We start from the raw sequence: 14854 nt of genomic DNA, 5'->3' as shown, positions 1-14854 counted from the left end.
GATCTCTCCAAAGAGCTCTGCGTACATTCTGTCTTCCTCCACCTTCTCCAGCTCCTCTCGCTTTTCCTGCATAAGATTAAGCAAATGTTCAGGCCTCACCCACTGCTGCTTGTGAAGTGCAGTGTGTTCAGCTGGACAACGAGTTGCCCTCTCCTCACTGGGGCCTCCAGACAAAGGAGAAGCTGAGAAACCTGAGGTTTCCTCAGGCTCTGATGTGAGGAAGAGCTTGCCGTTGCCCTCATCCCATGGATCTCCAGCCAGGCCACAAGCTTATGCCTCTACCTCGTTCTCTTCCAATGGGGCAAGGGATGCCCTCTGCAGGTCTCGGTCCCGCTCTCCTGCAGCCTGTGTTTCTGGGTGCTCTTCCTCCTCTCGCTTTTCCTCCAGCTCCTTTACAGAAGTGACACAGGGCTGTGGGTTTTCACAGAGCGCCACACAGGCTTCCAAGCCGGCTGCACCCCGGTGCGGAGCGGCGCGCCGCGTGCAGGTGTCACGGGTGGCAGGCGGTGGCCCTGCCTTGCTGCTGACCCATTCCAGAGCCCTCCAGTTCTGCTCCCCAGGGAAAGTGTTCCCTGGGCTCTGCCTGAAGCCAGAGTGCCCCATGGAGGAGGTGGCACATGCTTTCGCTGGCCCCAGGACATGGGGCCCACAGCACGTGCTGTGCCTCTGGGAGAGGATCCAGAGGCTGCTGCTGCTGCTGGCAGAGGGGGCAGCTTAACGCAGTCAGTGGATGCCCTTGAGCTTTGAGCACTGAGCTGCTGTGGAGGGGCCAGTGTCAACTGAGGGCCGTGGAGAGGCGGCAAGTCCGACACGGACAATCTCCGTGGCCCTGTGACACTGCTGCGGGGCACGGAGCGCCCGCCCCCCTGGTTGCCCCTGCGTGTGCGGGACCTGGTGGGGCTCCATGACGGGATGGTTCTGGGGAACAGAGTGGGCCTGTCCCCAGGGATGGGTGTGATGGTTGTCCAGGTGACCTGAGGTGCTGCCTGTGGCTGCCTGGGGGTCACCTGTGGGAAGCAGGAGGAGGCACGGGATGGAGGCGGCTGTGTGAGCACAGTGTCCCCCACGTGCCTGCAAGCCCAGGCCTGGCCCCGAGGCAGGTGCTGGCCACAGCAGCCAGGCTGGGCCGGGCTCCCAGCTGGGCTCGCTGCCTCTGGGGCATTGCTGTGCCTGGGCCATCCCAGCACCAGCCCCTCCGCAGAGCATGGGCTGGTGCCAGGCCTGGCTGTCTCTGCCCCAGGGCTTCCCCCAGCTCCCACTGCAGGCTGTCCCTCCATCCCCGGCCCTCACCTGTTGCTGCCGCCGCCGGTACAGCAGTGGCTGCCCCTCACGGGGCTGGCTGTGAGCATTCACTTCCTCCTTCCTTAACATTGTGGCAGTGCTCTAATGACCACTGGCCACAATCACCCAGGGGAGCTGCTGCCTCCAGAGAAGCTGCTGCCTCCTCAGAGAGCTGCTCTGCTGGGAGTGGCCACTGCAGGGTTTGGCAGCCCCAAGGGTCATGACGTGCACCCGCGTCACAATGGCCTCTGGGCACGATGTCACTGCGGGTCACAAAGGCCTGCTGGGCATGGCCACCCTTTCTCCCAGAGGCCTGGCGGTTTCCATGCTGATGGCCCTGGACACAAAGGCCTTTTTAATGCCTTTGCCCCTCAACTTTGCCTATGCTTGTTCCTCTCCCAGTGACCCACAGCTCTCTCTTGTCTCACCTTCTGGTTCTCCCCTAAACATCCCCAAGGAAGCCCAGTGCCAAAGTGCCAGAGTGCTTTGCCCACCCACAGCACTATGTGTCCCAGCCCTTGACACTGACCTCAGGTACAGAGATCATCAGAAAGGCAAAAGTTCCATTTGAACTTAATCTGGTGGCTGCTGTGAAAGACTCTAAAAAGTGTGTTTGGAAAAAAAAAGATAAATACCAAAGCAGAGCCAAGGAAAATGTCCGTTCTTTATTTCGGCGAGGATGCAGAGGGGCGGGATTTTGGTCAGGTACATGCTAGTGACATCCTGGCATTCTGTGTCAGCTATAAGTGTGGCCAGCAGAACCAGGGCTGTGATTGTCCGTCTGTGCTGGGCACTGGGGAGATCACACCTCATATCCTGTGTCCAGCTTTGATTCCCTTCACTGCGTGGCTACATTTAAAACACATTACCAATTCCTTGAGTGGTAGTCCAGTTATCTCTTGCCTCTTTGTCATAAATATATGACATATTCCAGATCAGAGGTAAGAGGATAGTTAATCAATAGGTTTTCTCATTTATGGGTCATAGTTAATGTAATAATATAACATCTCATGTAATGAGTTCATTGTATGTGGTTTACATGTTGGATGGATAGAATTTGGTTTTTCTTCTGACAGGATAAACAGGATGATTATAAACAGTAAACACTCTAAAGCCAAAACTAACAAAACTAACCAAAGCACAACCAAAATGCTGGAACCGAATACACACAGTTTTCACATATGTCATCACAGGTAGGCAGGTTCTGTTTAATACCTCTGTCAATTACCTGGATGAGGCACCCTCAGTCAGTTTGCAGCTGACACCAAGGTGGTGGCAGTGTCGATTTTCTGGAGGGTAGGAAGGCTCTACCGGCAGATGGGGCCAGGCTGGCTGGATGGATGTTGTGAGGCCAGAGGAGTAAGATTCAAGAAGAGCAAGGCCTGGCTCCTGCCCATATGTCCCAAGAAGACCCTGCAGGACCTGCAGGCTGGGGCCAGAATGGCTGGAAAGCTGCCCAGCAGGAAAAATCCTCAGAGTGCTGGCTGACAGTGGCCAAATGTGAGCCAGCATGTGGCCAAGTGGACAACTAGGTCAGAGGCCTCCTGGCCTTTTGTGCAGCACTAGTGTGGCAGCAGGATGAGGGCAGTGACTGTCCCTCTGTGCAGGGCACTGCGGAGGCCACACCTCGAGTGCTGGCTGACCCTGTTAAGATGCAATCAGTGAGAGATGCCTATGCGCGAACTAAGGTGCCAACAAGACCATCTATCAAAGTGAACAAGGGGGGTTTTATTGAACAGTAAATGTGGGGCAGAGAGAAAGGGATGGGAAAGAGGATAATGAGAAGGAAAGAATGGGAAGAGCAAGGGTTGGGCTGGGCTGGGGTGAGGTGGGGAAGAACAAGAGTGGGATTGAGTGGGGAAGAGTGGGAGTGGGAAGGGGAAGATGTCAGACAGGGGAAAGTTTGAGACGCTGGTCACAAGCGGCGTCCCATTGCTCCTTCCCCAGTGGGAGCTTCTGCACTGGGGCCCTGGTGCTTCTTATGGAGTTGAGGACACCAGGTCATTCAGCCGGGGTTAACACCTTTCACCAGTCTATGTTGTTGCTGGTATCCAGGGAGGCATTTTCCTATCTGCCATGTGAAGAGAGAATGGGTTTGCCTTCATTTACCTGCAATGCTGAGGCGCAAGGAGCATTTCAGAGCTTCAAATGCAGCCTGGAGCAGAGTGGACATGCACCCCCACAATGCAGCACTGTGGGATTATGCAATCATCAGCACTGTCACCCTTCCTCATCCAGCTCTCCCTGACCAGGCTGCCTTGCTGCTGGCATGGGGTGAGGGGCTGGGGTTGGCAGCAGGACCTACCCTTGGCAAGTGGTTGCCTTGGCCACCATCCACCCATCCATCCATGCATCCCGTCTTTGGATCACCCTGGTGCCGTTACCTCAGGGACCTGCCGCTGCCCCGGGGAGCTGGGCATCCTCAGGGCGAGCCGGCATCTTTGCTGAACGCCCTGGTGCTGGCCCCGGGCTCACTCCTCCGGCTGCCCCCTGAGGCAGCTGCAGGAGAAAAGGCGGCGCAGAGCCCGCCGGGCCCTCTTGGCCGTGAAGCGCCATCGCCGTGGGGCCGGGGGCTGCGGGACGGCTGCGCTGCCAGCGGGGCCGGCAGGAACGCTGCGGGCCAGGGGCTGGGCAGGCGCCGGGCAAGCTCCTGCCGGCGCCTCATCCCCGCAGGGCTTTTCCTGGGCAGGGGCGGCCTGGGCACGGCCAGCCTCCGTGCCTGCCGCGTCGGCCTCGTCCGCGGCATCGGCAGGCGCGGCGCAAACCGCAAACCCCTTTGCCTCCTCGGGGAGAGGCTCGCTGTGCCCCTGGTCGCTGAGGTCGCTATCCGGAGGAGTAGCTGCTGGCTCTAACTCTTCGTCTCGCGGCGGGATGGACAACGGGCTCTCTGCTTCTCTGGCCCGCTCTCCTGCCGCTTCTTCTTGCTCCCACTTCTCCAGGAGCTCGTTCAGAAGAGTTTCCAGCGACGACGAATCCTCAGAGTCAGACCCCAAGTCTGCCAACAGCTCACGAGACACAAGCTCCAAGTAGTTTTGTGCCTCTCCTCTGGCCTCTTCTGCCATGCTGCAAGCACTGAGTGGCACCGAGGGGTCTGCAGCTGCTTCCGGCGTGGCACCTGATGGATCCCTGAGATCGCAGCTGGACGTCATGGCACTTTCTTCATTGCCCATGGAGAAGAAGATCTCTCCAAAGAGCTCTGCGTACATTCTGTCTTCCTCCACCTTCTCCAGCTCCTCTCGCTTTTCCTGCATAAGATTAAGCAAATGTTCAGGCCTCACCCACTGCTGCTTGTGAAGTGCAGTGTGTTCAGCTGGACAACGAGTTGCCCTCTCCTCACTGGGGCCTCCAGACAAAGGAGAAGCTGAGAAACCTGAGGTTTCCTCAGGCTCTGATGTGAGGAAGAGCTTGCCGTGGCCCTCATCCCATGGATCTCCAGCCAGGCCACAAGCTTATGCCTCTACCTCGTTCTCTTCCAACGGGGCAAGGGATGCGCTCTGCAGGTCTCGGTCCTGCTCTCCTGCAGCCTGTGTTTCTGGGTGCTCTTCCTCCTCCCGCTTTTCCTCCAGCTCCTTTACAGAAGTGGCACAGGGCTGTGGGTTTTCACAGACAGAGCACCACACAGGCTTCCAAGCCGGCTGCACCCCGGTGCGGAGCGGCGCGCCGCGTGCAGGTGTCACGGGTGGCAGGCGGTGGCCCTGCCTTGCTGCTGACCCATTCCAGAGCCCTCCGGTTCTGCTCCCCAGGGAAAGTGTTCCCTGGGCTCTGCCTGAAGCCAGAGTGCCCCATGGAGGAGGTGGCACATGCTTTCGCTGGCCCCAGGACATGGGGCCCACAGCACGTGCTGTGCCTCTGGGAGAGGATCCAGAGGCTGCTGCTGCTGCTGGCAGAGGGGGCAGCTTAACGCAGTCAGTGGATGCCCTTGAGCTTTGAGCACTGAGCTGCTGTGGGGGGGCCAGTGTCAACTGAGGGCCGTGGAGAGGCGGCAAGTCCGACACGGACAATCTCCGTGGCCCTGTGACACTGCTGCGGGGCACGGAGCGCCCGCCCCCCTGGTTGCCCCTGCGTGTGCGGGACCTGGTGGGGCTCCATGACGGGATGATTCTGGGGAACAGAGTGGGCCTGTCCCCAGGGATGGGTGTGATGGTTGTCCAGGTGACCTGAGGTGCTGCCTGTGGCTGCCTGGGGGTCACCTGTGGGAAGCAGGAGGAGGCACGGGATGGAGGCGGCTGTGTGAGCACAGTGTCCCCCACGTGCCTGCAAGCCCAGGCCTGGCCCCGAGGCAGGTGCTGGCCACAGCAGCCAGGCTGGGCCGGGCTCCCAGCTGGGCTCGCTGCCTCTGGGGCATTGCTGTGCCTGGGCCATCCCAGCACCAGCCCCTCCGCAGAGCATGGGCTGGTGCCAGGCCTGGCTGTCTCTGCCCCAGGGCTTCCCCCAGCTCCCACTGCAGGCTGTCCCTCCATCCCCGGCCCTCACCTGTTGCCGCCGCCGCCGGTACAGCAGTGGCTGCCCCTCACGGGGCTGGCTGTGAGCATTCACTTCCTCCTTCCTTAACATTGTGGCAGTGCTCTAATGACCACTGGCCACAATCACCCAGGGGAGCTGCTGCCTCCAGAGAAGCTGCTGCCTCCTCAGAGAGCTGCTCTGCTGGGAGTGGCCACTGCAGAGTCTGGCAGCCCCAAGGGTCATGACGTGCACCCGCATCACAATGGCCTCTGGGCACGGTGTCACTGCGGGTCACAAAGGTCTGCTGGGCATGGCTGCCCTTTCTCCCAGAGGCCTGGCGGTTTCCATGCTCATGCCCCTTGACACAAAGGCCTTTTTAATGCCTTTGCCCCTCAACTTTGCCTATGCTTGTTCCTCTCCCAGTGACCCACAGCTCTCTCATCTCTCACCTTTTGGTTCTCCCCTAAACATCCCCAAGGAAGCCCTGTGCCAAAGCGCCAGAGTGCTTTGTCCACCCACAGCACTATGTGTCCCAGCCCTTGACACTGACCTCAGGTACAGAGATCATCAGAAAGGCAAAAGTTCCATTTGAACTTAATCTGGTGGCTGCTGTGAAAGACTCTAAAAAGTGTGTTTGAAAAAAAAAGATAAATACCAAAGCAGAGCCAAGGAAAATGTCCGTTCTTTATTTCAGCGAGGGTGCAGAGGGGTGTGGGATCTTGGTCAGGATATGCCGGGGCATGTTGGCATTCTGTGTCAGCCATGGTGTGGCCAGCAGAACCAGGGCTGTGATTACCCCTGTATTCCTGGCACTAGGGAGGCCACACCTCATATCCTGTGTCCAGCTTTGAGTCCCTTCACCCTGTGGCTTCATTTAATACACATTACCAAATGAATTCTTGCCGTTCCTGTCTAGTCAGACATCAACATTCATAGCTGGCCATTTGCTCCCATTTGGGGCTCATACTTGTTTGTTCTAACAGATAGAGGACAGTTCCTTTGTGATTTAATCAACACAATAATTGGGTATAAGGCAGATGCTGAAGCACCAAACACAGTTAAAAGAAAAGCTGTGGCTTTACCATCAATGGGGTAATATGTGTCATTAACAAGATGTCACCAAGACTGGAAACACTTTCAGAGTGAGCGTCATAATCCCAAATTACCTTTTGTTTATCAGTGGTCCAGGTGCCCTCATCACCTTCCCTTTTAATTGCTATTGCAGCAAATTGCAACCACAGCTGAGGAAGACATGTGGTGGATGGTGTAGCATTTACCTATAGTTACCATCTCAATTAGCAGAAATAAAGAAGCAAGGGTCTTCACCCTGTGGGTCAAGCTGCGTTGATGTGTATGTTGTGTTCTTCTTTGAGAAGGATGAGCAATCCTCCAATGGATAACCTGATCTCCAGAGGTGTGTGCTATGATTCCTGATATCACAGAATCACAGAATCATTAATGTAGGAAAAGACCTCAAAGATCATCAAGTCCAACCTTTGATTGATCACCATGTCAATTAAACCACAGCACTGAGGGCCATGTCCTGACTTATCTTGAACACCTCCAGGCATGGTGACTCCACCACCTCCTTGGGCAGCCCATTCCAATGGGCTTAACCACCTTTTCAGTGAAGAAATACTTACGCATGGCCAACCCAAACCTCCCCTGCTGCACTCTGAGACCATTTCCACAGCTTTTGTTGCCTGGGATAAACATCCAACCCCCACCTTGCTGCAACCATCCTGTCAGGGAGTTGTAGAGAGTGTTAAAGTGTCCACTGAGCCTCCTTTTCTCCAGACTAAACATCCACAGATGCTTCAGCCACTCCTCATATGTCTTACTCTCCCAACCCTTCACAAGCTTTGTTGCCGTGTCATTCCTAGAAAGGCAAAAACAACACAAGTCTCATTGGAGTTTTACAGGCAGGTCTCCCCTTCGTGGCTCAACTTGTCTAACTGCTCATATTAAAGACAGAAGCCCCTTCTCCCACTTGGAATGTCTCTGTTCTGTCTCTTTGAATTCAGCCGTGTAAACATTAAAGGCCTCATTGTAAGAACCACACACTGCCATCTGGCAGGCACCTGTTTCATGTGTCAAAACATCAAACCCCAAAATATTTTCATTGTGCTTCTTAATCACAAAGTGAGTAGATGAATGTGCTTCTGGCCTGGGTGCCATAACTTAACTTTCATGGTTTGCTGAACTTGCTCCATTTTCTCTGGTGACTTTAACTCTCCACAACCCAGGTCACATATCCTGTTTCTTGGCAGCCTATCAAGTTAGTGCTGAAATTTGTGCTCCCAATCCTATTAGAAATTTCAGCTGATATTGTCAAGGACCAACTGGAATCAGATTCATTCTATTTTAATGATGGGTATTGTCTCATATTCAGAGGAACCTGAGGAAAACAACTGGTCATCATTTCCCTCATCACAATCATCATGATCACCCCAAATATCACCATCCCAATCTTCTGGGGACCGTTAGTTTCCGAATTTGCATGGGGTTAGGTGAATGTGGGGCCCACATGGACATCATCTAGATCTTTTCTTCCAAATTTTGTGTTTTCTCCTTTTCTTCCTGCAATTACTTCTGTAACTGTTCAATTTGCATGTACAGTTGTAACTCAGCTGCCTCCTTGCCTTCTATTCCCTCTCTCATATCTCTCAGATCTACATTATGCTTTTTCCTGTCCTCACAGGTGTCTTCTAGGCAGCTGCCTAACATCTTACAAATATTTCCTTTTCCTCTACCATTTTCAATATTTCCTCTTGCTAATTTAATTTGCTTTGTCATTACACTCCAGTCATATCAGTGGTGGTGGGCCCATTTTTCTGAGGATTTGGGACTCAGACTTATTCCATGCTGCCATAAGCAATCAGGGATACTACACCCCATCATGACAACTACACCAATATATTGTGAATGGATGATTTAGATCACTTAAAGAACCCCTGTCAAAGCTATCAGCAAAAGGTCGTTTTAATACAAAGTTGCAAAATTGTGACTTAACAAAGTTTGAGGTCAAGAGTCACTCTGTTACTGATTTGAACAGTCGTTTGAACATTGATTCTAAACTGCCACCTGACAAGTTAAAGTTGCCAAACTACAAGGTTATGCACGGTATCAGTCAATTACCAAAGATCTGCTACGGGTAAAAAAGTCTCTCTGATTTCAGAATCATTCCAGCTCAAAGGGAAATTGCAGCAGAGTGAGGCAGCTCAGCTCGGAGTGGTGCCAGTCACCCCCTCCTGGCACAAGATCCTCTGCCTGCAAGGGTAATCAGAACACATCACAATCTTAAAGGCAGCAATGAATATATTAGAGATGAAGCACAAAGATGGTAAAACTGCTGAATGTTGTTTTTGACAACCTATGAGCTCTCCAGTTGCTCAACTGTAGAACTGCAGTAGCGTTTAGGGCAAGAGACACTTCATTGCTTATTAATTTATCTTTCCAGCTCTTTTTAGAAAGAGAAGGATTCCCATTTCCTGAGGCAAACTGTTAAATATCTCTGTGTCTATGCCTATTTTTATGGAGCCGGATGTGCTAGTTTATGTGCCTGTACAAGTAAAACTTCTCAAAATAGGAAACCCATTCATTTTTCAAACTCGCAAAAGAGAAAGCCGCCTCTCTGAACCACTTTTCTGCATGTTGGTGACAATAAGCCCAAAGAGCTCATTCTCATCTCAGTTAAATTGGTATCAACCTTCTCATTTTCCATCATTGCCCAGTTAACTTCCAGTTTCCAGGTGCAATACTGATACCTTTTGACTTGAGGAAAAAGATGACAAGACTTATTTTCATTTCTATTTTGGAAAAAGAACTTTTCTGATGACTGCAACCTTTTGCTCTGCCAGAAGCTTTCGGTTTAAGAATTTTCTTATTTGTACAAAGATCTAGATATTAATTTCTATCTGAAAGTCAACAAAGTTTGAAATGGAAATGAGATACTTATTTTAACAGAGAATAAGTAAATATTGGAGCCGATTATGATGGGTTAAAGGGAAATCTCCACTGTTTAACCTCCTTAATCAAAGTTAGATATTCTTCTAAAAAGAGTTGTGATAGATCATTAACCATCAATCTGAATGAGATTATAAAATCATGTGGAATGTCCATGTTTCTCCACACTCCAAGCCTTTGAATCAGTTTGTTCTTTTGATGGATCTAACATTCAAAGCACTGATCCATCACACCATCCAAGCTTATCAAAGAAGTGAACCTTTACAAGTGTTAGCTTAAAACAAAATTTGTTATATAGTATCAGTGCCAATCTGAAGGCTTTTAAAAAGACTTCTACAGACAGGTGTGTGTTTTTCATTTAAGAAAAAATTCAGAAATCAGCAGGATATAACCAAGCTGCAGCATAGAAAGGGATAAATGCTCCCAGTGTAACATTATCCCTTCCATTCTTCTGTCAGTCTTTTCCCACTGTCAAAAGACCAGATGCTTCATTGCAGCATCTCAGGGAGAAATGGCCTAAGAATCTGTTTGCTGGACAGACAAAGGGGGAAGTCCCTCTTCAAGCAAAGAAAGCTTTAGAGGGATTTTTCTAAAGCATCCTTAGAAGTTGGGGTAAAACTGCTGTTGATGTTGAAGGAATTCCTTTCCCTTTCTCTTCCTGTTCAGATACATTAACCCAAGATATGATCTTCAGGAAAATGGAATCAATCTTCACCTCCTAGGATCGTACTGGGGTTTACAGGCCAGGCACTTCAGGACCTGAGGCAGTGTAAACTTCCTTGATCTTTCCTGCTTTCTTTTGACAATCTCACCCTTCCCTAGGTTTTGGTTTCTGGTTTTATTGTTTTGGTTTTGTGGGGGGTTTTTTTGTTGCTTTTTTTTTTTTTTTTTTTTTTTTTTTCATTAAAAGCATAGAATTTGTGAGAAGATGGCAGGCAACTCTCACCTCATTTCAGACCCAGCTTTCCATTCTGTGGCTGGAGCAGCTGCTGGACACAGTGATTTCATGGACCACTATTGAGCTCTGTTAAGCAAAGGTCTAAGAAAGACAAATCAATACCATGGGAGACTTAAATTTTCCAAAAAGCAGACCAGTTGCAGGTCAGAGTGAAACCTCAGTGTTTCTTCCCCAGAGGAGGATAGAAAGCTGGTTTTCTGGCTGACATTGCTCAGCCATCAGCACTGGATATTCCAGAGGCTGTGAGTTCCTGGAAGGTAGAGTACATCCAGGATGCTGCTGGTACAGTGCTGGCAGGCAAAACCCAAGTAGAGCAGACTTGTGAGCAGTTTGCTGAAGAGAAAGAAAAACCATACTAAAACCTTCCTCAGGATGTTGCAAATGACACAGATCAGCAATTCTGGTAGCAGGTGTGTTTTTCTCAGCATTTTCCCCGCCACTTCTCCTTACAAGTTTGGTATTTCCTGCTGTATTTCTTGGTTCCCAGAGACTCATTGCTGCCCATCAGGCAGAAGGATGTTTCAAGCTATATCCTGCCCTGATGCAGGAAAAATCCTCATGCTGGTTTTGGCTAACTTAAATTTCCTTTGAGGATTGTACTCCCAGGTGCTCGTTTTAGTAACTACATGATTTTCTGGACGATACTATGTTTTACAAATAGCAAAAATTATCTTTTAACAGAGAATGAATAAGGAGAATGCTACTCTTGACTGCCTGAGAATTGCAGCCTTTAGCAAGCAGTTAAAATTTAGAGATGCTGCTTTGAAGGAAGGACTTGGAACAGGGCCTATCTTCCTTCTGCAAAGCAAAGACCCATTGCAGCATAGGAGCAACACTCAATAATGTGCTAATTAATCAACTTTCCTTAGAAAGATATCAGAGAGAATAATTCCCAGACAATTCAGCTGGACAAATGTTTCTGAGCCTCAAGAATCAGATGTGATTGAGTGGTTTAAAGGAGCAAAAGGGCAGCAGCACACATGGTTCCTGCAGATTTACCCTTCCTGTTTCAAAACACTGCCCTAAAATACCGCTCTGGGGCAGATTTGCTTGATGGGGAGAGATTTAGGGTAGCACTTTCCCACAGCACATCCCCATTTCACTCCAAAGTAGCTCCAGTTCTGAGCAGCAATAAAAAGTAAATTACATTTATTAAATCCCTTGATCCCACCTTTAAGGACTGCCAGTAACAGCATTTTCATAAAAGGAAATGTCTCTCTCAGGCTCCAAATCTTTCCATTTCTGCTGTAATTTAAAGTGGGGAATAATTTCTTCAGAAAAGATTTCTGCCAATGCCTGACATCCATGTTAGGCATATTTAATGTTTAATAAAATGTTGAACACACCATGCTGTATTTCAAAGTCATCAAAGCTAGATACTAGATGAATATCATGTGAGTGAGATTTCAGCTTCATGGAACAGTTTGGGTTGGAAGGGAGCATGAAGATCATCTCATTCCATGATCTTCCACTACACCAACTTGCTTAATTACCAACCTGGCCTAATTACCAACAGTTCATTGTCACTGCTTCACATACTCTCAGTTTCCAAATCCCTTTGCGTTTTGGGGAGATTTTTGGATGGATTCCCATCTATTTAGATGGATTCCCATGATGTTGGATAAAGTTCCTCTTGGAAGCAGGAGGGTTGGGAGGCCAGACTGTCACGATCCGCTTATTGCGGGGTGTCGTGATGGTTCTTTTCACCGATCCCAAAAGTGCAACAAAGGCAAACAACAAGGGACTATCAGTTAATCACAACAAATGCACCTTTATTAGGGGCCAAAACAGTAAATGCGATAGTGGGGATCAGAAGGGAGATAGAAGGATAGAGAGAGAGAGAGGAGAGGTATGGGAATAGCTACCAACACAGGCGAGACCCTCAGTGGTCCGGACGATGGGGATCCGTCTGTCGTGTCGGGGGAGTCTCCGAAGTTCTGGTCGAGTCGGGGGTCCAGTTATAGTCCACAGAGGAAAGAGGGAGGAACAAGTGTAACAATGAAAGTCCATTGTAATCGCCACGCGGGAACAGGTGAGTCCACAGAAACCACCAAAGCAAGACGAATACAATGAAGAATAAGTCCATTAAAATTACTGAAGGGAAACAGGTCATGTCATTAGTGGTCAGACCACCAATTTCCCCTCCTCCCTGTAGTAGGGGTCTCAGTCTCAGTCCTTGGGAGGAGGGTTCTCATTCTTTGTTTGTCACAGTGGTAACGAGGCAGATGAGGGGTCTTCAATGAAGGACCGCAAGAGTCACCCCAAAAGTTCATTTGACTTAAGAACGGAGATTAGAAGCAGGCCGCGCATCAGGCTGTCCCGTGCTGGGTCCATGTCAGGTCTTTGCCAAGTCCTTGCCAACTCCTTGCCAAGTTCTTGCCAGGCCTTGTTCGGAACAGCCAGCATGACGGTTCAGTGGTTCCACCTGCACTGTGTCCTGTTCTAAGCCGGAACTGCGGTGGGGGAAGGGATTCTTTCTCGTGGCAATAGGAAGGCAGAATGGAAAATGAGGGGCTTCAGACGGACTCTTACACAGACACAAAACACAAATGCTGCATATTGACTTCAGGACCCCTAGGCCATTTATTTATAACCTTGAAAGGTCTCTAGAACTTGGAGATAACTAATGAGATGAGCCTCTGTAGAGGCCAAGATGAGAGCTCCTGGTGTCCTACCCCAGGGTGTGGCAAGTACAGGGAGTCATAGAGGGGTATAAGGACAGATTATATAAGAAAATAGCTCTTCTCTGATACACTCCTACCATCATCTGGTTTGGTGACTTCACTGATTTTAGGAACTTTCCTACTTGAGGACAGGACCCCAGGCATTTTTTACATGCCCCATACGTTTAATAACAGAAAATCCAAGAAATCCATGGGCTTGCTGGATGAGTGTTGCTAGCACAGAAATCCTATTGGAAGCAGTGGATAAAAGTGGGAGTATGGCACACAGGAAAGCTCTTTTGTTCCTCCCTGTTCTCTGCTCCAGGCGAAGGTATCATCAGTTCCTCATTTCGTCAGTTTATCATTTCATGGCAACCAGATCTACTTTATGATAGTCAGAAAATAAGCCCATAAGACCATGGGTTTTCCTAGAGCAGATGAAATCAAGGGGATCCTCCTCTCTTGCAAATGGGAAGGGCACTCTCAGTGACCACCCCACTGCAGCTTCTCTTCTCCTCCAGGTGGAGGGAAAACTTTGTGATTGCACCCACAGCTCCCCATGAAGCAGCTTCCAGGAGTTGTGCTCAATCTCCAGCCCATTTGGGTTGATAAAATCCCACCTTCCGGCTGAAAAAAATACATCTGTTGAGACCAGCTCCCACCACTGCTTTCTGTTCATTCCTGGTATCACCAATGCTTATTCTGGTTTTAGACTCCCACCATCATCTTTAAAGCCCTTAGAAAAAATGAAATGGGCCTCCTCAGTGAGCTCATTTCTCTACTGCAGGGATGCAACAGCTGTGGTCAACAAAGATGTGAGAAGGTTTTGAGACCCTGAGACTTTGCCAGGGTGATGGATGGTTATTGAACTCAATAATTCCCTGGAAGTAGTTGTGTGATGCAATTCAAGCCTAGCAAGGGCAGTACATTTACCAACAGGGATGGCAGGAGACTTAGGCTCCAAATTTATCTGGGAAAAATTCTGTTGTCACAGAGAAATAAATCCAGGTTATCAAAAAAAAAAAGGAGGAGAAAAAATAACAGTCCTTCATCCTCCATATGTTGCCACAACACTGTAATGATCAAGGAATGTATTATTAACAATACACGCAAAAGCAGAAAACCTGCATCCACTTCTTAAATCTTACCTATTTTTAAATAAAATCACTAACTAGAATAAGATCCTCCAAACAAAGAGAAGTGTTACTTTTTTGGACACTTACAAAGACATTTAAATAAGAATATAAATATAAAGCCTTGCAGAGAAGGAAGGATACAATCAGCTGTGGGGATTTTTGTTTATTTACTGGTGAAAAGACTTCAAAATCTTTTTCAGGTCTCTTCCAAAATAGTCCAGGCTGAAAGGCAGAGCCCATGTTTACTCAGTGTGGCACTGATTTAGATGTGACTCCGGGAGAAGAGTCCTGCAGGGGCTGAAGGGTTGTGGCTGCCTCGGATTTACAGAAGGAAAAGCCTCTGGATCATTTATCTCTGTAGATGAAGTGCCTTCTATTCACTGTACACAAGGGGATAACAAGAGTAT

General features: G+C 49.6%; 2 protein-coding genes across 3 annotated transcripts; both read right to left on the bottom strand.

Moving 5' to 3' along the window:
• Window positions 1–392: 392 nt before the first annotated feature.
• Window positions 393–1445, bottom strand: LOC128809978 (uncharacterized). The gene is made up of 2 exons (XM_053982477.1): window positions 1291–1445; window positions 393–1007 (listed from the first exon to the last, which is right to left on the bottom strand). The coding sequence occupies exons 1-2, from the start codon at window positions 1369–1371 to the stop codon at window positions 393–395; spliced, it is 696 nt and encodes a 231-aa protein (XP_053838452.1). The 5' UTR covers window positions 1372–1445.
• Window positions 1446–2988: 1543 nt separating this feature from the next.
• LOC128810918 (uncharacterized) lies at window positions 2989–5946 on the bottom strand. Of its 2 annotated transcripts, none has more exons than XR_008438177.1 (3): window positions 4743–5821; window positions 3587–4526; window positions 2989–3352 (listed from the first exon to the last, which is right to left on the bottom strand). XR_008438177.1 is itself a non-coding variant. In XM_053984094.1 (3 exons), the coding sequence occupies exons 1-3, from the start codon at window positions 5833–5835 to the stop codon at window positions 3753–3755; spliced, it is 1584 nt and encodes a 527-aa protein (XP_053840069.1). In that variant the 5' UTR covers window positions 5836–5946; the 3' UTR covers window positions 2989–3752. The 2 variants fall into 2 exon arrangements, 1 of the variants encoding a protein (XP_053840069.1); XM_053984094.1 differs by having other exon boundaries at window positions 2989–4526; window positions 4743–5471; window positions 5755–5946.
• Between the last annotated feature and the right edge of the window lie 8908 nt (window positions 5947–14854).

This window comes from Vidua macroura, chromosome 1 (assembly GCF_024509145.1).
Source record: "Vidua macroura isolate BioBank_ID:100142 chromosome 1, ASM2450914v1, whole genome shotgun sequence".
In the NCBI taxonomy this organism is placed as follows: Eukaryota; Metazoa; Chordata; class Aves; order Passeriformes; family Viduidae; genus Vidua; species Vidua macroura.
Note: the sequence above shows the minus strand (reverse complement) of the source record. Positions and strands in the feature narration are given on the sequence as shown.

What these genes read in the sequence shown, in the direction of transcription:
- LOC128809978 (XM_053982477.1), bottom strand. Translation starts at nt 1,371, where the DNA reads ATGTTAAGGAAGGAGGAAGTGAATGCTCACAGCCAGCCCCGTGAGGGG. An exon ending in ACCGGCGGCGGCAGCAACAG is followed by an intron (nt 1,008 to 1,290) that starts GTGAGGGCCGGG and finishes TGCTTCCCACAG; the next exon opens with GTGACCCCCAGGCAGCCACA.
- LOC128810918 (XM_053984094.1), bottom strand. Translation starts at nt 5,835, where the DNA reads ATGTTAAGGAAGGAGGAAGTGAATGCTCACAGCCAGCCCCGTGAGGGG. An exon ending in ACCGGCGGCGGCGGCAACAG is followed by an intron (nt 5,472 to 5,754) that starts GTGAGGGCCGGG and finishes TGCTTCCCACAG; the next exon opens with GTGACCCCCAGGCAGCCACA. An exon ending in CCCCGTTGGAAGAGAACGAG is followed by an intron (nt 4,527 to 4,742) that starts GTAGAGGCATAA and finishes AATCTTATGCAG; the next exon opens with GAAAAGCGAGAGGAGCTGGA.